Here is a 24,790-nt window from a genome sequence, read left to right on the forward strand (position 1 = left end):
AATAATTACAGACAGAGATATTATAGCATAAAATAAATGTTTGTGTTATTCACAACCAAAAGTATGTAGGAACCCACAACATACAATATGTCAGACAATATTGTGTTTTAAACTTTGTGGTAACAGTTTGAGGGGAAGAACGAGAATACCAGCGTTTGGTGTGGAAGAATTTGACTGGCCTCCACCTGACATCTTTGGTACAAACTGGCACAACAAGAGTTGAGGCTATTTTAGCAACATATGATTGGCCATAGTTTTGGCATAAGATATCCTGTATATTGTAATTGTACAGTTACTAGGATATTTCTGTCTCTGCATATACAACGGTATCTTATGTTTGTCCACCTGTGAAGTTCCTCTGATATTCTTTTCTGTTAAAGGGGAGTTTGTGGTGTTTTTAAGGTTAAATTGAAGATAAAGGGTATTTTATGTGGTATGGTTCTACAGATTGCAACATTCTCTGAGGTAAATTTGTGATTTTGGGCTATATAAATGGAAATTACTTGACACAGATTGGTGTAATGTATCCATATTAATAGCCATGTACCGGCCATATCATTTTCATTCATTAAACATTTTTAGCTGGCATATTTAGTGGCTGTTTCATGCGCATCCTGCGCTAAAACAGGATTTATTGTATTGTTTCCAGCAGGTTAGTATCTAAAAATATTCCACTGTTCTGTATTAATGGGACGAGGACAATATCCGTCTACTGTCAAGTATATTTTACATATGTGACTGCAGCCTGTTACACCGGTATAGATGGGACTATGGACTGGATTGTTATGGGCAATGACAAGCACTTTTACTTGTAAGTATTGTACTCTAAAATTATAAACTCAATTTTAAATATGTTTATTTAAACATGTACCATTAGAATATAATTGACTTTACATCACATGGGGCTTAACCACCAAGCAGATTTCATATAAACGCCTACTATCTGTGTAGATCTCGCATACACACATACCCATGATATACAATATGTTATTTAAAAAAAAAAACTAAGGGGTGTAAATCCAAAAAGGAACAAGATATTTCCCCCAAAATATGACTTGCTATTTTACACCATTTAAAAAAAAACTAATTTTAACTAATGTATGAATCAACGAAAAGAGGGTTTACTATCTGTGCCCTTCCTCCAATCAATACGATTTGTTTATGGCGCTGTGTTTTGCACTACAAGCGCTTTACGACACTTAACGACACCATTTACGACAGTGTCATGGCGGCGCAGGGAGTCAGTTTTGAGAGCTCGAGCTACATTGAGGAGAGAAAGGATAGTAAACGACAGGCCCGAGAAGAGGCGATAGAAAAAGTAAGAACTGTACACTTTGTAGCGAACCGCCCCATCGTAATATGAAGTTAGCTTTATTTGCGTCTGTTATTTATTTATTTAGAGCTGTTATTCCTGATGAAAGCTAACGAGCTAAGTAGGCGAACGTCTAGTTATCGTTAGGTAAGAATAAGCTCAACGGCTGAACACCATCCTTTTTGTTGATTTGTCCGTAATCGTGATATAAATTGGTATCTCTGTGTCTCTCTCCAAATCCCGGAAAGCTATCAGTACTTGTGTGCCTTCACATTAACCCGATAATCCCCGCGTCTGGATAGGAAGATACTGTTATACTGCAGGCAGGAAATTACCTCAAAACAAACACTGCTGGGGCAGATAGGAGACCTGCAGCTGTGTTTTGTATATATTTAATGTCATGTGTACATGTGTAATGTGTGTGTGTAATCACACATGTACACGGGTATTTAATTCTACGTTATCTTTTTGCCGTGCAGCTGTGTTTGCATGATACACAGAGCAGATGATGCTCGCTGTCTATGAGCACTAAAGGTTGTAATCACGTTATTTGCCCCGCTCATCTGTGCTTGAACTGGCCGGAGCAAAGAGCTTAGCTGGGTCTGACTCATGCTGCTGAATTTGAAGAGGAATTGGCTCAATTATAATGACATAAGAACTCGTCATTGTCATTGCAGCCACAGATGTAATGTGTTCAGCTTTAAAGTCGTTAGGTGCTCAAATGTTTGCAAATCATAACCCATATCAGCAGAATCACTTAAAGTACATTTATTTGATATAGCCCAGTATCACACATTTTCCTTTGGGGGCTTTACAATCTCTACAGCATACAACACCCTCTGTTTTTCTCGACCCTCACTTCGGATTAGGAACGCTCTATTACAGGAAAGAGATGGAAGAGCAACTGAAGAGGGATCCCACTCCCAGGATGGACAGATGTGCATTATACATTTTGTGTGTAGAATAGACCAAAATAATACAATTACAATCCAAATAATCCATATGACAAAATAATACATAGTATGTGAACATATATGAGAAAAAGTTAGATCCAGAAGGATGTAAAGCAGCTCCCAGGTGTCGCCACACTACCTCTTCTACACCATATAACCTGAAAAGAGAACAGGCTACACAAAACCATGGCATTGGGAGTACTGTGTTTATTCATCACTAGTATCAATAATGTCAGCCCAAAGTATCTGCTTAGATAGACATGTCTGAAAATGCTTTCAATGTTTGTGCTTATTTTCCTTTTGAATAATTACTTTTATTTCCTTTCTGCCATTCAGGCAAAGCAGCAGTATGATAAGGAAGAGAGGAAGAAGGAGCTGAAGAGGCTGAGAGGCGAGGACACTTGGATGCTCCCTGAGATCAACCAGAGGCTGCAGGACATAGAGGAAGTAAGATTCACTGTATTGCAAAATAAAGAAATCTTAGGCTAACTCCCAGCCAAGTCACAACTGTATTGTACCTCAAAACACTGATATTGAGTAATTGTATCAAACATTTATCGACACTTTCACTGCCCTTATTATGTATATTGAAGCAGTTATCCAGTGGAGAATTGAGAATATCTTGCTGAAATTGATGGTGATAGCTGCTGTGGCTCAGTGCAGATATGGGTCATCCTTTAACTCTACGACTCTATGAATGTATTGCATCATGATAAACAATAATGTAACCGATGAAAACCAAGGAAAAACACAATTCATTGAACCTACAGGAGGGCGCTGTACTAAGCAAGAAGAAAAAAGAGAAGAAATCGAAAAAGAAAAAGGAGAAAAAGAAGAAGGCCAAAAAGGAGAAGAAGACAGCAGAAGATGGCTCTAATGGCAGCTCTGAGGTGGGTTATTAAGTTATTTTCTAGTGCAGGAATCCTTTCAAGACCTGACTAGTGCAAGTAGATGCTGCTACACGGGTTAATAACTAACATATTTTTAAGTGACTTAATTTCTGCGAGATTAAATGGTGATATACATGTGAATCCAAGTTTTTGGCAGGTGAATATTTTGTCTTGTCACTTAGAGAGAGAATATTTTGTCCAGTCCACCATTCCTGGTGAGCTGTAAAGTTTGAATTTAGAACTCCTTACAAGACTACAGAGTCTTTATCACACAGGGATAGTGTTTCTTTAAATTATTATTTAGCTTTAGGCCTCTTCCATTAAATTTGTTTTAATGTTAATTTCTTGTACTGTTTTTCTTCTTCATCATCATTTCCCCCTCTCTCTCTCTCAATGTGTTAGGACTCGGGGGACGAGTGGGTTGAGGCTCAAACAAAAGCTGCTAAAGCCTGGCAGGTTCCTGATGAGTCCAAGCCTTCAGAGAGTAACCTCAAACCAGCACAGAACGTCGAGGTAACCTCCTAACCTGGTCTTACATATACATAATTTTGTATTGTGTTTATCATAGTACAACACATAGTTCCATCCAAAAGTACTGTCCCTTCTCCACAATGGAGATGAATAAAGGAACTAAATGGAGTGTCTAGAGATAATACTCGAGGTATGAAGAGGTTTTTACCCGCATTATTTGCTTTATTAGTACCAACTATACATACTCACTCATGTCACCACCCACTAGATCTATATATCTTTCTTTGCTCTTGCTTATCTGTCTCTGTCCCTTAGAGAGACGAATGGATGACCTTTGACTTCCTGGCGATGAGCACCACGTCCACAACAGAGAAGAGGGCTGAGAGAGAGCGACTGAAAGAAGAGGAGAAGGCAAAGGCTCAGGCCATTGAACAGGTGTGTGCACGTGTCCCTTTTTTATTCCTAAAATGTGTGTGATTTATATACTTACAGAACGTTTAGCATTTGCTCCCCTGCTGTGCTTTTGACATGTGTGTTTGTGCTCCCCTCAGGCTGGTTTGCACAAATTGGAGCTAAACCCGTTCTGGAAAGATGGAGGAAGTGGTCTGCCCCCAGAGAAGATGACTGCAGCTAAGAAAGGTAATTACCGTTATCAGTCAACTCTATTGAAGAGTTGGATAGCGGGACATTTTCCAGTTGTGTAAAATAAATGAAGTAAAATGTAAAAAAAGTGTGCAATTCAAATAATCCTCTTGTTCTCTACAATCACACACTGCTCTTACACTTTGATGTTTGCTTACAGCACTTAATATCTTTGCTCTACCTGTTGTACCCTCATCCCTGATTTTCTCTCATTAAAGGATAAACTTGACCAGTGCATGGATTATTATTAGGTCCACTCACTGGAATTGGCCATTGAAATGTTCACTGAAAAGAAAGAAGCTTAAACATGTACATTTCTAATAAATATATTAAATATTGTCAATTTTCCTCAGTTTACACAGCTGTCATAAAATTCTAAATTACACATTTTCTGCACACAAAACTATGGGCTTCAAAAAAGATTTGTGTAATTTCGTCTGACAGTCAACAGTTCTGCTAAAAATGAGTTGAAGGTCCTTCACATCTTGCGAGGATTTTGCAAATTGTGGGGTTCAATCAAGACACGGTGTGTTCTTGGTATGCTGAAAGTGCAGAAGAAAGGAGAATTTAATTTTAAACTCAGAGAGCGACTTCAATATAATTGGTTTGACAAAATAATGAGAGATCAGATAAAACAAGGAAGAAAGTCGGAATAAAGGAATAACGGGATTGGGGAAATGGAGAGAGCTGGAAACAGACAGACAGTCAGTCAGTTAAGCTGGAAAGCAAACACTGGTACACATGTCTTTTATCTCTAAACAGGAAGTACAGTTCCATCTTGTGTTCTCAAACACACTGAATCAGATACTTGACTTTGACCAGAGGCTTTGGGCAGTACATTTGTCACTAAAGTACTATTTCCCAAATTTCTCCCATCTTTTCTCACCCCTTTGTTTCTTCTCTTCTTACTTGTCTCTTTTTTCTTTCCTTGATTTGCCTTTCTTCTTTCTAATTCATCAGTATGTGATTTAACCTTGAATTTGTCTAATTTTATAAACTTAAGTTGAGAGACAAATAACAATGTGGAAGATATTACTTACTCACTGGAGGCCCTGAATCAGTTAAACGGTACAAACAAGTTGTGTTTTTGTATGTGCGTTTTTGTAACGTTTTTTTCTCCCCTTGTTCCCAGGAGGTTCAGTTGTGAATGATGCTGGTCTGAGCTGGTTGAGGAAGAGCTACCAAAGGATGAAGGAGCAGGCAGAGAGGCAGCAGCGCAGCCTCAACGATGTGGTGTCTGAGAGATACGGAGTGAGAACTGATGGCACATTGGCAGGGCTTGAATATTCACATGCACAATTTAGCAAGCACATGCAGTTACTCGAAGAAGCCACAGAATAGATGGCGTTTTAGACACATCAAAATATAGATTCATAGTTGCTCTGACTTGCATGTCAAGGTTAATGTACTCAGAACTCAAGGATACACACACAAACACATACTTACTCTCTGCTGTGGGAGGAATGTGTGTCTAGATACCTTGTTTTATTATTGATCTCTTTGCCGTCTGACATCACAGACACAAACAGAGCACAGTGTCCTTTGTTAAGTCACTTTTAGCAGTATCAGCATTTGTGCCTCCAGTTGACAGCATATAAACTGTGTGTGTGTGTGTGTGTGTGTGTGTGTGTGTGTGTGTGTGTGTGCGTGCGCGCGCGCGCGCGCATTTTCTTTTGCCAGAGCACTCCTGCCAGCCACAGCAGTGTGTTTCATTTGTGTTTCTTCTAGCAAAGCATAGACGCATATGCCGTCATTTTCCCTTGTAATGTACAATGTTTACCCCAAAACCGCTGAGTAGTGAAATCTGAGGATCCACTTGAACAGATTTGAGTAAACAATAACTTCTTTGGTTTTGCTGACCCGAGAATCATCACATTTTGAGACGATACAGGAGATTTATTTGCGTCTATCTGATCTTGTTGTTTAACAACTTTAGAATAGTCTGTAGTAGGTGAATGACATGTTGTTATTACAACACACATTTCTTACTATAGCTCATGCTATGTGGCCAGTCATTACATCAATTTGTTTGATTAACTGGCTTTCAGGTAGTAAGAAAGACATAAAAGCCACTGTTTATTTAGCTTAACTGAGCAGATTCCTCTTAAACTACATTGCAAGCATGATTAGAGTAGAACACACCAGAGGGCAAGCGACAAAACCCTTTAAATATGTCATAAAAACCTGCTGGAAATTATGAAACCACTCTACTTACTTCTATTCACTAGCATTGAGGCACTTTCCAATTGACCTTCAATAAAGTGCCACATGTGACAGTTTAGACATTTGTTAAGATCTGAGCTGCAGAACCTGAGAATTTGTTCCTGAGTTTCAATATTTCTTGTTTTTCTCCTTTTACAGTCATTGGAGGAATTTCAGCAAAGACTTGCAGATGCTGAGAAAGCTGTGTACGGACAGAGTAGAGGTGAGGAAGGAGACAGAGCAGCGAGAGGCGGGTGGAGGAACGGCGAGAACCAGGCCAGACAGAGATGGAGGAGAAAAGATGAAGATGGGGCAGAGAGAGATCTGTGGAGAAGAAATGAAAGGGGAAGAGATTCATCACCCACAGACAGAGAGAGATACCATGCTGGTAGAGGAGAGGAGAGGGACAGGGGAGGATATCGAGGTGGAGCGCAAGAGAGAGGTCGATACGGAGACCGGTTTAGAGAGAGGGATGGAGGAAGAGACATGGAGAGGGATGGAGGAAGAGACATGGAGAGGGATGGAGTAAGCGACAGGGAGAGGAGTGGAGGAAGAGACAGAGAGAGGAGTGGAGGAAGAGACAGGGAGAGGAGTGGAGGAAGAGACAGGGAGAGGAGTGGAGGAAGAGACAGGGAGAGGGATGGAGAAGGAGACATGGACAGAGATGGAGGAAGAGACAGGAAGAGGGATGGAGGAGGAGACAGGGAGAGGGATGGAGAAGGAGACATGGACAGGGATGGAGGAAGAGACAGGAAGAGGGATGGAGGAGGAGACAGGGAGAGGGATGGAGGAGGGGAGAGGGATGGAGGAGGGGACAGGGATGGAAGAAGAGACAGGAAGAGGGCTGGAGGAGGAGTCGGCGATGGAGGAAGAGACAGGAAGAGGGATGGAGGAGGAGAAAGAGATGAGGAAAGAGACAGTGAAAGCGACAGGGATAGAAATAGGGATAGTGAAAGAGATGGAGAAAGTGCTGCATCATCATCTGGGCAAAACATTCAGAGTTCTCCCTCTCTTGGTTCACTTAAAAGCCGCTTCCTCAAACCCTCAGAGGATTATGATGAAGGTGGGTTGATATCAAGGCATTTTCTGAATTTTTTCAATTTTGACATCTTTCATCTATCAAATACCATGTGCTCCTTTTTTCTTTTAATATTCAAACAGAGCAATAACCTAGGTCACATATCTGCTCAATTTATATCACAAATCAGGAAACAATACTTAAACTAACATGCCAAGAGTCTTGGAAGCCTTAACATGCATTGCACTTTTTTTTTCCTGTGCAGCTCCACAACGTCGCCGTCGTCCTCCAGCAAAGCCATCCACAGGATTCCTGAAACCCAGCTCTGACGATGAAGACTCTGGTCCACGTAACAGCAACATGCCGGCCTGGAAGAAAAGCAACGATCCTGCTCGGCAATCTGCCAGCTTTGAAAAACCACAGCAGGAGAAAGAGAGGGATTCTGGAAAAACTGTATCTGCTCCTCAAGACGCTCTGCATGGTGATAAAACCGCCGTGACGACATCAAGGTTGGAATATTTTCATTTGGTTGCTTTGAAAACATGGTTTGCTAATTAATGCAGACTCCACCGCATTGATTGACTATTCCAATTGTATGTGTTTAGGCTTTATGAATGAATCAGTCCAATCATTGCCGTTTTCCATTCCCTTTTATTGCCCACGCAAATGTGTATGTATATATATATATATATATGATATCACAATAATGGCAGCAGTAGCTTTGCTATTATATACACTTAAACACATTATTTAAACCACTTGGCATACGACTTTAAAACAATTTAATCAGTATTTTTCTCTTTGTCTTGCCTGAAAAATGTTTATTCCATTTTTCATTTGGGATTCTGTTCTACGTGGAAATTCTGAACTGAGTATTGAACATATTTATGTATATACAAACCCATGTTTTCATGCTTGAGCACATGTTGTGGGAGTTCTTGCAGTATTTCCAATTCAAAACGCCGAGATGGTGACTTCCAAAGTAAAACCATCTTTATGGAATGTGAATGTATTCCTTATTACTTGTGTACGAAAAGTACACATACTGTATATTTAATCATCATGTCCTTTTGGCAGCTTATGTAGATGTTGGGTTACAAGTTTGTGTCGTAACGGGGTGTCACGCACACACACACACACACACACACACACACAACAAAAACTACTAATGGAACTTCAAGACACGCCACATAAAAGCATCCATCAATGTTAGAGGAGGTTGGCAACGTGAATACATTAACATGACCGGAGACTTTCTCACTGTAATCCCTTTCATAAAGCATGTGCTGTCTCTTCACATATGTGCTTGATTAGTTTCAAGGGACGTACACGAACTGTTGAAATCCTTATCTGCTTTTTAACATTAGTCTTGATATTCCTCGAAAAACTCCCTTGGCGTCTGAACTCTGTAACTCATATGTTATCTGCACTATGTCTGCCTGCATGTCCAAAGCACTATTTTTAGTAACAGACATTTAGACACACGCATGCTCTTAACATAGTCCTCATCCTCAGTCTTTAACGTGGTCCATTTCATTATGCTATATCTGCACCATACATGAATATTCCGTCTCATTTAAAGAGGCACTGAACTGCAAACACCAGTAAGTGGCAAAGCAACTCTTTTAAACTGCGTCAAATGATTGCAGCATATATGTTTTTCTACTTCCATGGCAACCCAACATATAGCACCGTCGTAGACCAGATGTTGGAGCATCACTGCTTTGTAAAGCCTTCATAGTTGTTCTGTGTTTGCCTAATTGGACTAAGTTGCATAGCATGAAATTAGTCTGCAGAGTGCCAGCAGAATGAAATGAGGCTATGAGAAGTGTAATAGCCTAGAACGATACTTCTCAGGCTGCAGCTGAGACCCTCCAAGGCAGGGCTGTACAATAAAACAACTAAATGGTTAAGTTAAAAAACGATAAAAATCAGTATCCCATTAGAGGGTTTAGGATTACTAATAGGGTAGAATATTAGAGTCATAAAATCCTGTTCTTCAAAGGGGTTAGAGATGGGCATTTGCTGAACAAGGAATTGTGAAACTTGTTAACTTGTTATGGTTGTGAAATAGCACTGACATGCATTGGTTGCATATTAATCTCCTTTTCTACTTTTTTTTTTTTTTTTTTTTTTACGTTTTGATCTGCCCTTCAAAATCCACTCTTGATGTGTTCCTAGGAGTGAGAGTGAAAGCGAGGAAGAGGAGGAACTTCCGCTGCTGTCAGAGGAGGAGATGAACAAACTGGGAGCCAAACTGGTGAAGGCAGAGATTATGGGCAACACAGTGAGTATGTTATGTTCCCGCTTGTCACTGTCGGGCTGAATATGAGACTACTCTGATCAGAGAATGACTCGCCCTGTCTTTGGGGAAAAACAAGTTTTTTAAATGAGAAGAAGTTTGTTAGCTTTGTGCTGTTTGTGAAAGAGCCCCTGAGGTACTCTCATTCCAAGGATAAGATCTGTGAAGCTTTTCCTCTCGTAAAAGAGAGAAGTTATGTTACTTCCATTAAAGCAGAACATAAATCCCACATTTGTTTCGCTGGTCTAACAGTCATATACACACAAAGGCCAGGCTCTTGCAAGTGTAATTTCTACTGGTTGTTGCTATTTTTTGTTTTGGATTTTTGAGCTTCTCATTGAGAAACTGCCAGCTCGATCCATCATAATCTCCTGTAGGTTAAACTGGGCTAAATAAACACTTTTAGGACTGACTAACTCCCAAAGACGCATTCTAACTGTAAATGAAGAAATCTTGCTAGCTCAGCAACATTAAGGCTACAAACAACCTACATTCCAACACTCCCTTGATTAAATGTTTTTTATGAACCAGTACTGTCAAGTCCTTTTAAAAAAAAACAAAAAAAGAAAACATTTAAATTAATATTAATCACACATGTGCCACAGATCCAATTTAAAGTGCACCACAGCTATTTATTAAACGTTTACTTGTTGCAATATAGATATGTATGATTTACTCTTTCTCAGCACATTTGCTTTGACTTTTTTTTTGCGTGGATTTATCGGCACATCAGGGGATCTATTGATTTATAGCGTTCACTGAGCTGTGCACTTTCCTCCCCATCTGTCTGTCTTCACGTGTCAATGCTGAGCGTGCTATTGGGATCTCTTATAGAGTGTTACAGAGCTGTCTGCTACAACACACACACACACTCACTCACCTATACTACTAAGTGTTCATCCATCATCTCCCTACACGACAAAGCAATCAAACCGATATTCCCAAAACACTTTGTGTGTTTATGTGTGTTAAATGCCTTTCATACTCGTGCACTTGCCTTTTTTTTGTCTTGTACATAAAGTTATCAATATCTGTCACAGAGGTATGGCTTAAGACAGCGGTTCCCAAACTTTTTAGGCCACGCACCCCCTTCTACATCCCGACCGGGTTCACGCACCCCCATTCCCCCACACCTTAAAAAAAAACGCAACAGAGCCTATTTATAGCCGCATAAAATCGGACCAATGCGAGAACTGTTTGATCACGCATGGCGTTTGTTACAAGATTTAGTCCGCTGTATACATTTCAGTTACACAAGGCGTCACTTTTAAAGAGCAATAAAGGGCCGTTCACACCAGACGCGACTCTCAAAAACGCATCGCTAGCAAAACCATTGTTTTCCTATGTTACGGCGCGCCTTTCATGCGCGCTTTTTAAATGCCGCGCGACGCGTTTTTCTAGCGTTTTTTCGGCGCGCTTAAAAGTTGAAATATTCTCAACTTTAAGCGCCTTCCGCGGAGTCGCACAGCTCAAACGCACAGCTCCCTGGATGGCGAGAACACGCGAACAGGCTCAGAGGCAGATTGCATTTCACATGTATTTACTTAAACACAGTAAGCCACGTAAAGAACAAAGAGTGGCACATAGGCTCAGAAACAGATATAAATAAAAAAGGAGGCTCCAGGGGTGCGCGCACCACACTTTGGGAATCCCTGGTGTAGACCCAACACATGAATGAGACTGCAATTGTTTTTGGCTGTTTTGTATCTCTTCCAATTTTGATCTAAAAAAATGTAAGGGGCTTCTGACTTGCACTGGCATGCTTGGTGTTCAGGTGGCGGCGCAAATAAGAGGCTTCAGACAGCTGTTAGCCAGAACCTCACTGCACAACACGCACTGTGGCTTCGGGCAATCTGCATTGCCAATCCAAGTGAAGCCCAGACCCAGATAATTATCATCATGTTTCCTCTTTTTTTTCCCAGTCTGATGCTCACTCTCGTCTCCTCTTTCTCCGACTCCCGGTCGAGTTCTTCTTCCGGTCTCTCCCCAACGCACCTCTCCGTTTCTCTCGCCTACGGTTCCTCCCTCTCTCTCTGTCCCTCTCCTCTTTTATTTCTGATAGCTTCAGATGTCCCACCTGACAGCTTCCCCGATTTCAGCCAGTTTAACATATTTTCATGGATGTTGCTGAATGAATGAAATGACGTTAGGTGCACAAGCTAGCTAGTGTGTATGTAAAAGACAGTCTGGCGGCCGGACCTAAAGTTTTTAATTTTAAATTTAAATCTTACAAAGGGACATTTTATAATTAAAAAATCCTACTTATTTTTTTATTATGTTTAATATTAATTATTACACCATTAGACCACCATTACATTTTTCCTCTCGCGCACCCCCTAGAGGCAGCTCGCGCACCCCTGCACCACACTTTGGGAATCCCTGGCTTAAGAGGTTGTGTGTGCTTGAGTCAAATGGATTTAGCTCTCAGTCCTCTGTAGTTTAGTGTTCAGCCTCAAAGCCTTTTGACGATTGTCAAAAAACATTTGAGTAAATAATCTTAAACTTGATTTCATAAAATAGTCAGCTATATATTAAACTTAAACTCATAAAACATTTACAGATGCCTTTTTCTATTTACATATCAGCCAATGTACACACCCATATGACACTTATATGATAATCCAGTCACAGCTGTTAAAATAAGCCATCCAATGTATCTGTCAGGCTTCACTTTTATAGGCTGTATGTCCAATACAGGAAAAAAGGCCAAGAGGAAATATTCATTATGTTCTAATATCTCGTTTAAGACTGTGTACATTGCGTTAAAAAAACCTGCACACAACAATATTGACTGATTTGAGTGTTGTGTGTTTGTTTCAGGCCATGGTTGAGAGGCTGAGATCACAGCTGGACGCAGCACATAAAGCCAAAGAGAACTACGCCGCCCGAAAGATGCTCCAACAAACGGCTCAATTAAAGCAGGTCTGTAAATGCGATATGTAAGTCGTCTTGCACATTCATTGTCACAGTCTTTGTGGAACTAATGTAGCTAGTGTCCATGAGGGTTTACAAAATATTCGAAACCCCTTACAGGATAACAATATACAATTGAACATTCAACAGTGCCACAAAGTACAACCTCTAAAATTGCCGAAACATCTCAGTTTTCACAGAAACCGACCAAAGTTACCCCCTAAAGCAGAGGTGGGCAAACTACGGCATTTTAATCCGGCCCGCCGAGTATTATAATTATTATAACATAAAAAAAAAAGTTATAGTAAAGACCGCTGTAGCGCTTCTCCGTTCCCAAGTTCAGTTTCCCGAAGCACGATGACCACAACAGACCAGCGTTGATGTTTCTTCATGCTTATTTATTGCACAGCGCTCTTTTAGGCTTTTCGTGTGTGTTCTGCTGCAGCAGAAAGACCGCTGTAATGCCTTCTGCTGCGCACACGGCACTGCTGCAGAAGAACACACACACGAAAAGTCTAAAAGAGCGCTGTGCAATAAATAAGCATGAAGAAACATCAACGCTGGTCTGTTGTGGTCATCGTGCTTTGGGAAAATCAAGTCGAGAACAGAGAGGCGTTACAGCAGTTGTTACGCGCCGTGCAGACCGCTGCCTGCCGTGTTCTGCTGAACTAGAGCGACACACAACACTTGCTGTGCTGCGCTGGTCAATTCCACCCCTCCCCCACTGATCCCACAAACAAGGGCGACACTTTTTTATTTTTTTTATTACCGTAATATACCGCAAAACACTGAAAAGCTCCAGTTCTTAGCGGTCACTACAACAGTTTTAGAGTTGTGAAATGAACTGACAGCTGCATGCAGAGTATTTTTCCTCAGTATAACTAACATAACTAACCACACTCGACCCACGGAACTGCGCCACCCTGCGCGCTCATGTCATGTGACATATAGGGTTCTGTCTGCCAGCCTCCTGCCATCCTCCTGCATTGATCCCTTCTGTCACAATGAGTGGACCCAAGAAGAGAAAAGTCGACAGTGAGTGCAGAGTCTTTAATGAGTGGACTGAGTATTTTTTCACCGAAGTACGATCAGAGGCAGTATGTCTTATTTGCCAAGAAACCATTACAGTATTCAAAGAATACAATATTAGCCGCCACTTTTCCGCCAAGCATGCTAACTATGCTAGCCAACAGTCAACGACAGAACGGGCGGCTACTGCTAAGAAGTTGGCAGCCAATTTAAAGAGTCAGCAAAATATTTTTCTCCGCCAAACTGCTATACAAGAATCAAGCACCAAGGCAAGTTTTTTGCTCGCATTCAAAATAGCAAAAGCCAGCAAGCCTTTCTCTGAAGGAGAGTTTTTGAAAGAATGTATGGTAGAAACAGCAGGTCTCTTATGTCCAGAGAGCAAAAACAAATTTGAAAAATTGAGTTTATCACGCAGAACAGTGACTCGGCGTGTAGAACAAATTGATGAATATTTAACCAGCGAGTTGAACAAAAAAGCTGAGTCATTTACGTTATATTCTCACACCGCCCCCTGCCGGCCTCGCCGTCGTCCAGTGGGGAGCCACGGGTCTCACACCGCCCAGCACCCCCTGTGGCGGACCACAGGCTCCCCACCTTCCCTTTGGCTCCAATAATCTGTTTTACCAGATACTCATACTCTCATGTGGTCTGCATTTGGGTCCTAAACATTGTCCTCCCGTGACAGGTTCACACAAGCACTCTCCATCCATCTGATACTGGCCCGTCTGTCAAATTTTTTTATTCAATGTGGCCCCTGAGCCAAAAAGTTTGCCCACCCCTGCCCTAAAGGTACTTTGTGTTTCATGAGAACAGTTTTCCTCTGTGGATATTTATACGGGGCAATTTCTCCCAGATTTACTGTATCACGCATGCTGCAGCAGATTTTCACATGCGTAATCACATAAATTCTAAATATACACACACACACACACACACACACACACACACACACACACACACACACACACACACAGCATCCATCTCGCATCAAGAGCCTCATACGCACTTGTCTTTAGATGAAACTAAACTCTGCTGTTACGTCCGACTACGTTTGTTTGAAGTATTTTTGCTGCTCTACTCTCATGTCTTGCTGCCTGTATGGAAAAGACTCCCGTTTGGCATTTTAGCAGACTCTAATGGGAAACAAATGTCTGCCAGTGTGCTGACGACAGTCTCCTACCAGGGGTCATTCAGCCTGTGCCCACAATGTTATGTGTGTGGGAGAACAAGAAAGAGACAGAGAGATTATATGTGCCATCCTGTCTGCGTCTGTAGAACAGGCAATTAATAGAGACCAATGGCAGCACTCTGACACCTCAGTCCTGCTTTATCTCCTGTCTCTTTGGCATTGCTAATGCCTTCTCTGGCCGCAGACACACACGCACCCACACACACACGCACGCACATATAAATAAATGTCTATTTCCGACAAAAGCAGACTCCTGACAACGTTATAACACATAGAAAGCAGGCTGTGATTGTATAGTAGTATAGTATTTGGGTATATCATAATTTTCAAATCAGGCCAGAGTCATCCCCACTAAGGCTGTCTGCCCAAATAAAAAAAAAAGGGGAAATCCTCAGAAACATTTCTGAGAAAATATCATAATTCTTTTTAGTGCACTCGTCAGCTGAGAGGTACTTCAGCCCTAGAGAAGGAGTGCTGTTGATTCTTTAGATATCCTTCCAGTCGGTCTTGTTATAGAAGACGTTTGGCTTGTCTTCACTACTCAGTGTTTTGACTCCTGCTGTCTGTCTGGCTCATATTTTCACTACGCATGGAGCCTTTAAGAGGCCGAACTGTCGATCAAAGAGGGAAAATATTCTATTCTATAATTTTGTTTCTGACAGTCTAGTTTAAATGTCTTGTGACTGCCTCCTATCCTCTCTGCTACTCCCACCTTGTTCTTGTTTCTTGGCTGTCTGTCTCTACCTGTCGGGTCGATTTACAGTCGTTGTGCAGCTCCTCAAAATAAGCAAACTTTTAGATCTTTGAAAAACACAAACCTGTATTGTGCACTACATTGGCACTGAAGCAGCAGTTTTATCAGATAATTCTAACACTGAAGATTGAACAGAAGTCTTTGTTATGTTCTCCAAGAAATACTCCCCACTGTCATTTATACATGCTCTCTGTAACCTCTCAAGCATATTTACCAACAACTATAATCTAGCTCAACACAGAATGTTTGAATGTCTTCAGAAAATGTAGTAGTTGGAATGAATGTAGGTGTTCATGTCAGGTATTTATTTATTGAGATGGACCCCTGATTATTAGTCAATTACAAATTAAAATGCAGCGTCTTCCTCTGTCCGCACAGCCCCTCTTTTCTCCTCTTGCTCCCTGACATACATCTGCTGCTATGTGGATTGTGGCATTTTCCCTCCTTTCCTTAAGCGAACAGTGATGCATGTGCCTCCTGCATGACCCTGAGGAGTTGCATTCTCCAAAATACACAAATAAGACGGATAAGATTGTTCTTTTTTTACTTATTCATGCGTTATGTATCTTTACGGCTCTCCATAATGGGATTAAAGCATGTGTCTACTAATCATAATCCATGTTAAATATAATCAATATATCAAGTATTTTTGACCTGGCATTGGTTGCAGACATCATTGCATCATTACAGCATTGAACAGTATTGAGATAATCCTTTTTCTTCACCTGAGGAATCTTAAATGTCAAAAGGTGACGACATAAAAAAAGGTTTCAACTCTCTGGGAGTACTGTTTTTTTCCTTCATTGCTATACAAAAACAAAATTCAATCTAAATGACCTGACTGTGTTTTGTTTTTTTAGGCCACCAGTGAAGACCAGGAAGTCCTGCTGTTCACAACGGACCATTCAGGTCGCGCCTGGCCAGTCAGTGACCCCTCTGGACCCCAAGAACCCCACGGAGGTCGACGCAAGAAGAAAGCGGTAAAGGGAGAGGAATGACGAGGGAAATCAATGTAGAAAAGTGGAACTGAAAAATAGAACAGGGAGGGATGGTTTAAAACCTAAAATAAAAAAAATCTTGAACCGCATCAGAAAGCCACAATGTAGAAAGAAGACAGAGATCCTGTACATTGTTGCAACTAGAAGACGAAAGTATTGAGAAAAGGGAAAGTAGTGAAAGAGTGTGCAATGAGAGCAGGGTTATCTCCCGACTCCGAGTTGAAACGTGTGTATTGTAAACAAAGCTCTCCAGTTCACTCTCTGTTGTTGGTTATTATGAATTTATAAAGTGGCTCAGATTCCCATACGGTCTGTCTTGCTCTCAGTTTTCCTCATGATCCGTATCTCGCTTCGTCCATTTCTGTCTGTCACAGTGCATCCCTCCAGGTTGTAATCTTCTTCTCTCCATTGACACTTTTCCATTCCTCATTTCAAGGTTGTGGTTTTTGTATGTGATTTGAATGGCTTTAAAGATAGTCTTTTTTTCCCACTTTCTCTCATCAGATTGAGACCCATGTTGACGGGGAGCGTGTGCGCTACTTCCAGGACGATGACAACGTGGGTCTGAAGGAGATGGTGAAGAGGGAGAAGATGAGCTCTGCACAGGATCAGAACGCCCTCTACTCTCGCATGGCTTCCAAGGTATACACATTTTATTCATTAACTCACATTAAAAGCTTGATAGTGAGTTAAAAAATGTCAGGGGTGACCTTTTAACTTATTTGAAATAGAAATAGCAACATGGCATCTTTGGGCTTATTCTCCAGTCTGGCAACACAAGGTAATTCTACTAATGGACAAGAGGCTCGTGCTTGTGACGGTGCAAGATCTAAACATTAATGGCGTCCTCCTCGGCTGAGCTGTAACGTTAGATAGCTCAATGGTTTTAGGTGAGTTAGGAGTATCGAGTACTGATGCATGCTTCCTTCTGTGCGGTGATACAGTTGAAGGGTGTAGTTCAGTAGAAAGTTGTTTTTTTTGCCGCTTTGAGCACCACAAGACGAGTTCCATCTAGTGCCATTATATCCGAGAGAAGGCAGACACCTCTGATATCTCCAACACTCAGCATCTCAAACCAAAATAATCTAGACTGATAAGTAGCGCTATAGTTAAGAGGAAGAATACGTCATTTAGAATTTGGGGTGAACTGTCCCTTTTTTTAATAAGCTGTGTTTGAAAATAATGAATCAATGAAGGACAGAACTGTTTGTACCTGAAGTTGGCAAACTCAAGTTAGGCGGATCAAGTTGGCTTGCACTCTGACTTTCCTCAGCTAATGCAGTCGCTCATACCTAATACGGGTACAAGTGTATCCATCTGTATTTCAAAGATCATCATCATTCACTTGGTTTTAAAGTTATTTTGTAAAGTATTACATAAATTATGTGGGAGATGCAATAGCATGAAGTAGCTCTTGGACTGATTAGATCAGCTGGACCTGAAAATGTGTTAAAAACAACACAATGTTGCTCCCTGAATACATACTGAACGTTCCATTGTTTGACAAATCAAATTTTGTGAACGAATTGCATTACATTTCAACTGCAGATATAAACAAAGTTAGATGAAGGCAGACAGGAATATGGCATGGTAAATGTACAAAATATATAGATGTGTGTTTATGTGAAGGATTACCAAGATGAATTGTAATACTTTTAGGAGAGATAGATGTTTTGGATTTGTCAGATTTATATGCATTTGGTTCTGTGGTATCCATTCTTCTCCATCCACTCGTGTTATTACATCTACTTGTGTCTCTCTCTCTCTCTCTGCGGCTCGCTCTCCTCCGCTGTGTGCTTTAAATAGACGTACAGCAGCAGATGGGTACTGGCAGGTTGTGGTGCGTGTGTCAGTCTATCAGCAGCTCTGCAGACTGCATGTCCTCTCTTTTGTTTACTTCTTCTCTCCCTGTAGGTAGGAATATGGTGTGTGTGTGTTAGAGAGTTTGAAAAGGAAGCATTTATCAAAACAGTGATTTAGATTGAGAGGAGTTGCTATGGCAGTAAAAAAAGACTAAATGCTTTGGCTCTGTCCATGTTTTCCCTTTCTTTGACTTCCTCTGCCCTCACTCGTTCACTTCCCCTAGCTCACTCACTCATTCAGGCACACACACACACACACACACACACACACACACACACACAGGCTCAAAATCACAATTACTCGCCCTCACTCATATATTCATTACACATACGTATAAAAATGCACCTACAAAGAGTGACACTAAAAATACATCTACAGTTACCATGGCAGGGCTTCTATAAATACCAGTTTTATCCATTGATCAGAGAAAAAGTCTGTTAGCAGACAGGCATTGTCTGCAGATTGTATTTTGAAATAGAATATGAGTAGTATACCAGCCACTCTCCTGCTACTTGCTAAAATTCATAATCTATAATTTAAATTGCATCAAGAATGTGTTAATTTATCATAAGCCAAGACATGAAAAGAAATCATCAGCAGTGAAACTGGAGGTGTGTTTGTGTGCGTGCGCTGTTGCACACTTAAGAGCAGTCCTTTGCACACACACTCACTCCGACAGACACACACATTCCCTCCCACACTGTCACTAAACTAATCCGATTTTCACTCTCACTCACACACTCACTCCTACACAGCGAGTCATGCACACACACTTCAGCCGTGCTCGCCCATGCACAACGATTCCAACCTGTTGCCCGGTCGCCATGGTGACAAGACTCAGACGTAGAAGCGCCAGGGTCGATACTCGGCATCCTGCCTCACACTGTTAACACACACACACACACACACACACCAGAGACCAACTTACTTGCAGGGCAGTTGGAGGGATATTACGTCAGCACCTACACACACCAATTAGTGAAGATACCACCAGTTGATGGCTCGACAGTCGGATTACCAAGACATTGTGTTAAGTGAAAACTACATGTTAGTCACTGTATGTACTTGTATATACTATATATAAACACGTTATATACTTTGCATTTTTGCACTTTTATTATTTAATTTTCTTTAATGTCTTATATGTAACTCTGCTGGCTGCTGCCACAACCACATTTCCCCTTGGGGATGAATAAAGTATTTATCCTATCCATATAGTCACCATATCAATAAAACCTATCCATAATTGAAATAATAGACCACATTATATATACTGTAGCGTCACGGGCTGTCGCTAGGACAGGCTAGCCTGGGGCAGTGCAAAAGGAGAGCTGGACACAGGCACGTCAGAGGGTATTTAACAAAAAGTAAAGGTTTATTTTCCCATCCCACCAGCAAGGTATTGTCCAAACAACAAAGTATCAAAAAAAAGTTCCAGTTTGAAAACAAATAACATCCCGGAGGAGAAAGTGGGTAATCAACAAAACACAACTCAACACTGGTGAATCCAGGCTAGGAGGTCCTCTCCTTTGTCCTTGTCCTCTTCCAGGGGCTTGTGGGTTCACCTTCCGCTTGTCCGTTCTCCTTCCCAGGTGCTCTCTTTTAAGTCTTCCAGCCCTGCCTCAATCAGGTGCCTTAAGCAGCTGCAGCTGGGTGAGCGGTGAGGCAGGCTGGGAGATGTAGTTCTTGCCCTGGCGGCCATTTTGTAGCGCCCACCACTACCTGTCCCCTTGTGATGCCACAATACACTACCGTTCAAAGGTTTGGGGTCACCCAGACAAATTTTCAGGCCATTTCTGGCCATTTTGAGAGTAATCGAACCCACAAATGTGCTGCTCCAGATACTCAACTAGCTCAAAGGAAGGCCAGTTTTATAGCTTCCCTAACCAGCATAACTGTTTTAAGCTGTGCTAACATAATTGCACAAGGGTTTTCAAGCGTTGTCTAATCATCCATGAGTCTTCTATGTGATGAGCAAACACAATGTACCATTAGAACACTGGAGTCATAGTTGCTGGAAATGGGCCTCTATACACCTATGTAGATATTTCATTAAAAACCAGATGTTTCCACCTAGAATAGTCATTTACCACATTAACAATCTATAGTGTCTTTCTGATTTATTTAATGTTATCATTATTGAAAACTTACTTTAGCACGTTCTTTTTTTGGAGATTATTATTTTTTTTTTTGGCCAAGCGTGATCACACTCCTGTTAAACTTTTCACCATTTCTCTCTTCCACTTCTCTCCATCGTCTCCACCACCACCACTTCTACTCCACTCGGCTCTCCAGATGATGGGGAAGACAGACGGTGACAACTACACGCTGGATGACATGTTTGTGTCGAGTGCAGCGCAGCGGGAGGGCGAGGGGAAGGAGGAGGAGAGAATGAGGAGCAAAGCCATCGGGGAGAGCAGGAGGCTGGCGGCCTCCATGGACAAATGCCAGCAGTGCTTCAGCAGCCCAGAGCTCCAGAAGCACCTCATCGTGGCAATAGGGAGCAAGGTAGGGGATCCTGAATATGGAATCTTTTGGGATGTTTGAATTAGTTCTGAAATCATTAGCCGCTTAATTGATGAGTCAGTCAACAATTTTGATAATTAAAGTCTTTTGTCAAGCAAAAATGCAAGTATTTAACTTGTTCATGTTTCTCTAATATGATCAAATGCAGGTTTTCTCCTTGAAATAGAGCTGAAACAACGATTATTTACATTATCGCCTAATCTGTTCATTATTGTTTGGTCTATAAAATGTTAATAATTTCCTAAAAGTGTTTTCTTTACCCAAACCCCAAATATACTCGGTACACAATCATAAAAGAATAAGGAAACCAGAAAAATATGTATATATTTTTTAAGCTGAAACCAGAGAACAAATCAAAACAATGAACTATTTATTATTGTTGCCAATGAATTTTGTGACAATGAACAAATAGAGGAATGTCCTAATCCTTGCAGCTCTATCTTGTAAAACTTTAGACTGCCGGTCTGAAAAAAGAAAGAAAACGGCACATCATAAATCTCTAGATTAATTGACGCATTAATACATTTAGTGTGTTTCCCATCTTGTGTCCAGGTTTACTTGAGCCTGCCTGCAGGATTGTCGATGACAGAAGGCCACTGTCGAATCTGTCCTCTGCAGCATCACTGCTCCGCCACCGGATTGGATGAGGACGTGTGGTCAGAAATGCAGGTTAGCCAGTCAGAGCTCCAAGTCTAAAGACTCAAATTACAACTTCCAATGTGGTTTTTACAGCCGTGATAAATGCAGATCAGGACCACACGCTGCTTTCATTTTCAATGTTTACCTCAAACAAGAATGATTACAATTGTATTGAGTTCCCTTTCGGTGTTGCTTTGGTGTCCTCAGCTGTTCCGGCGTACTTTGGTGCGAATGTTTGAGTCCCAGGAGATGGATTGCGTGTTCATGGAGACGCACATGAACCTACGCAGAAGACAACATTTGGTCCTCGAGTGTCTCCCACTACCCCGAGAACTGGGCGATATGGCGCCCATATACTTTAAGGTCTGTAAGCGTTTGTGTTGTCGTCATTCTGATCAAGTTCATTTAGATTTTACACTGGTAATTGACTATTGTAGGTATAGGTTTTGAGTTGTGTGTTCATATCATTTTTTGTGTGCCTTCAGAAAGCCATCCTGGATTGTGATGAGGAATGGGCCATGAACAAGAAGGTCGTCGACCTCTCTTCGAAAGACATCCGCCACGCTGTATGCCCACTTCATCTTTGTCTCTTTCTATCAGTTTGTTACTCCTGTCTGTTATTTCTATAATATTTCTGGTTTTGTCCGATTCTTGCACTCTCCGATCCTTGTTAATTGTTGGTACTTGTTTGTTTAATGCCTCGTAGGTTCCTCGAGGTCTGCCCTATTTTGCTGTAGACTTTGGACTCCAGGGAGGGTTTGCTCATGTCATTGAAAATGAACAAAAATTCCCCCATTACTTTGGAAAGGTTAGTGTGTCCATTAAGACTGTTATACTTGGTACTACTGTTTTAGCTAGTAGAAGGCAATCTCCTTTAGTTGCAGGAATTTTATATAATGTAACTACAGTATACATGCGTGACTGTGGATCACAGCTACAACTGTGTTGATAAAGGTGCATTAATGATATCGGTCACAAATGCAGTCGTACATTTTGCCTACAGTAGCTATACCTATTATTATGCCAATGTTGTTTCAAATAAACATTGTAGGCATTTATTCTCTTTTTTTGTTGAGTCATGTTTTTCTGCATTGACAAATTAATCATTTTACAGCAATATTTCAAGATGACCAAATCCATCTTTCCCCTCACAGGAAGTGGTCGGAGGCATGATGGACCTGGAGCCGCGTCGTTGGAGAAAGTTGATCAGGGAGAACTTTGATGACCAGAGGAAGAAAGTCCTCCAGTTTGCACAGTGGTGGAAACCGTACGACTGCACCAAGACAGAGGGCTAGCTGGACACTCTGTTCACACGTGAAGATTACACAAACGCACACTGTGGCGCACTGTTTGCATCGACTTATTCCGAATGTTATGTTAATTTTGTACTACAGTTTTAATCAAATAAAAAAATGAATAAAAAACAACCGTGATTCATGTGTTTGTTGTTTTTTTTTATGTTACATAACCAAACATAACATCACACATGCCATAAATTGTTTCCTATCACTGTTTATTTATGCTTCAAAGGCCCTCCTAAATACTGATTTATGTGGTTTTTGAAGATATTTCTGTATCAAATAAGACTTGGGGATGTGTTTGTCTTAGTTACTTCTTTTGAACAAACAAACATGTAAGAATGTACCTTTGCATTTCAATCGAATATGATACATTATATCACCTAATGCAACATATACAGGGTGGGTTGTGGAACGTCTATGAAGCAGTTTCTGGCGGCAAAGACCTGATTTGGAGTCGTGTCTCTCTGTCAAAGACCCTTTTCTTAAGCTGCTCTTGCCAGTACTGACCCTCCTTGCTCCTCCAGCCCTGGTATTTCATTTTGTACTCGCTCCTCATGATCCTTTATTCTAAGAGTCATCACATCCACATGTGCAAGTGAACGATCAACCACCTCGCCCTGAAATGAAACCTCGTCTTTTTTTCAGCTATTGACTCTTTGATTAGCTCATCACTTCAGAGACCCATCTTATTTCCAGGTGTCATCTCGGGCGCAGCTGCTTAGTGCTGAATTTGTGGGAATCACAAGACAGATTTGGGCTTTTATTGCAGTACTTGTACACATGCAGTCACAGGGGAGGAGGTTCAGAATCAGGATTTTCGAATCACTATCTGTGAGTCAGTTTTCAGTATTTTTTTTTAATAATCTTTATCTATAAACATAATTTGTGGTATATTTTAAACCCCCTGTGAGCATCTCAATTCTCGTCACAATGTCATGCCTTTCTGCTCCTTGTGATTGGAAGTATTTCTAACTTCCATATCTTTCACCCTGCACTATTTTTCAATCCATAGTGGTGAAATATTGTCTCGTAGTTTCTTGAACACTATTAACACTTGCCCTTTCATATATAATATGATAACATACTCCTTTTGCGTTTGCCACATTGCTAAAAGTAACCTTTTATTGAGGGAACATACATGACGCAAGGGCATGGAGGAAATGAACTTCCCTGAGGAGTAGCAGTTGTGCATTGTTTGTATTATCATTATTATTATAGCATCATCTTGATAAGACCCGTTTCACTATAAAGATCAGCAAGCCATGGCTAACATAGCATTGTTGCTGCTCGGCAGACTGGATTATTTATTGTTCATTGTATATGATGTAACCGCCAAAAAAGAAATCCCACAATCAAAACGTGTATTCAAAGGTTCGATCATAATGTGATCATTTTAACTGAATCTGTAATGCAGTTTTTAGTGTGACACCACAACATACAATGTGTTACTCTTTAACCCGATTTGTATGTTTGAAACTGTCCCTTGGGACAGTGCAGCAGCTTATTTATATTAGGCAAGTGACAGAGAGGCCCAGGTTCATGGTTAAAAGCAGCAGAATGGCCTGAAGTGATATATGGTTATGGCCAATTAGATTGGCTGGGTGCAGATTTATGACCGAGACAGCCATTTCTCTCCCTGTCTCTGCCGCACACGCACACACACATATGTCCTTTCTAGTTATTTTTAAGGCAATAATGCAATGTTCTTTGTGTCACAAAATCAAAACTGACATGCTTGCTAGCGCACACGCACACACGCACACGCACACAGACACACGGGAGAACTAA

General features: G+C 41.1%; 1 protein-coding gene across 1 annotated transcript; it reads left to right on the plus strand.

Moving 5' to 3' along the window:
- Nucleotides 1–1,225: 1,225 nt before the first annotated feature.
- On the plus strand, nt 1,226–23,119 carry cwf19l2 (CWF19 like cell cycle control factor 2; the record flags this gene model as incomplete). Its single annotated transcript, XM_079225372.1, has 20 exons — nt 1,226–1,318; nt 2,602–2,712; nt 3,036–3,155; nt 3,558–3,668; nt 3,942–4,061; nt 4,178–4,265; nt 5,401–5,519; nt 6,630–7,086; nt 7,345–7,533; nt 7,754–7,997; nt 9,670–9,775; nt 12,611–12,712; nt 16,536–16,655; nt 17,178–17,315; nt 20,832–21,044; nt 21,615–21,731; nt 21,909–22,064; nt 22,187–22,267; nt 22,408–22,509; nt 22,856–23,119. The coding sequence occupies 20 exons, from the start codon at nt 1,226–1,228 to the stop codon at nt 22,994–22,996; spliced, it is 2,928 nt and encodes a 975-aa protein (XP_079081498.1). The 3' UTR covers nt 22,997–23,119.
- Nucleotides 23,120–24,790: the final 1,671 nt, after the last annotated feature.

This window comes from Taurulus bubalis (genome assembly GCF_910589615.1).
Source record: "Taurulus bubalis genome assembly, chromosome: 10".
Lineage (NCBI taxonomy): Eukaryota > Metazoa > Chordata > Actinopteri > Perciformes > Cottidae > Taurulus > Taurulus bubalis.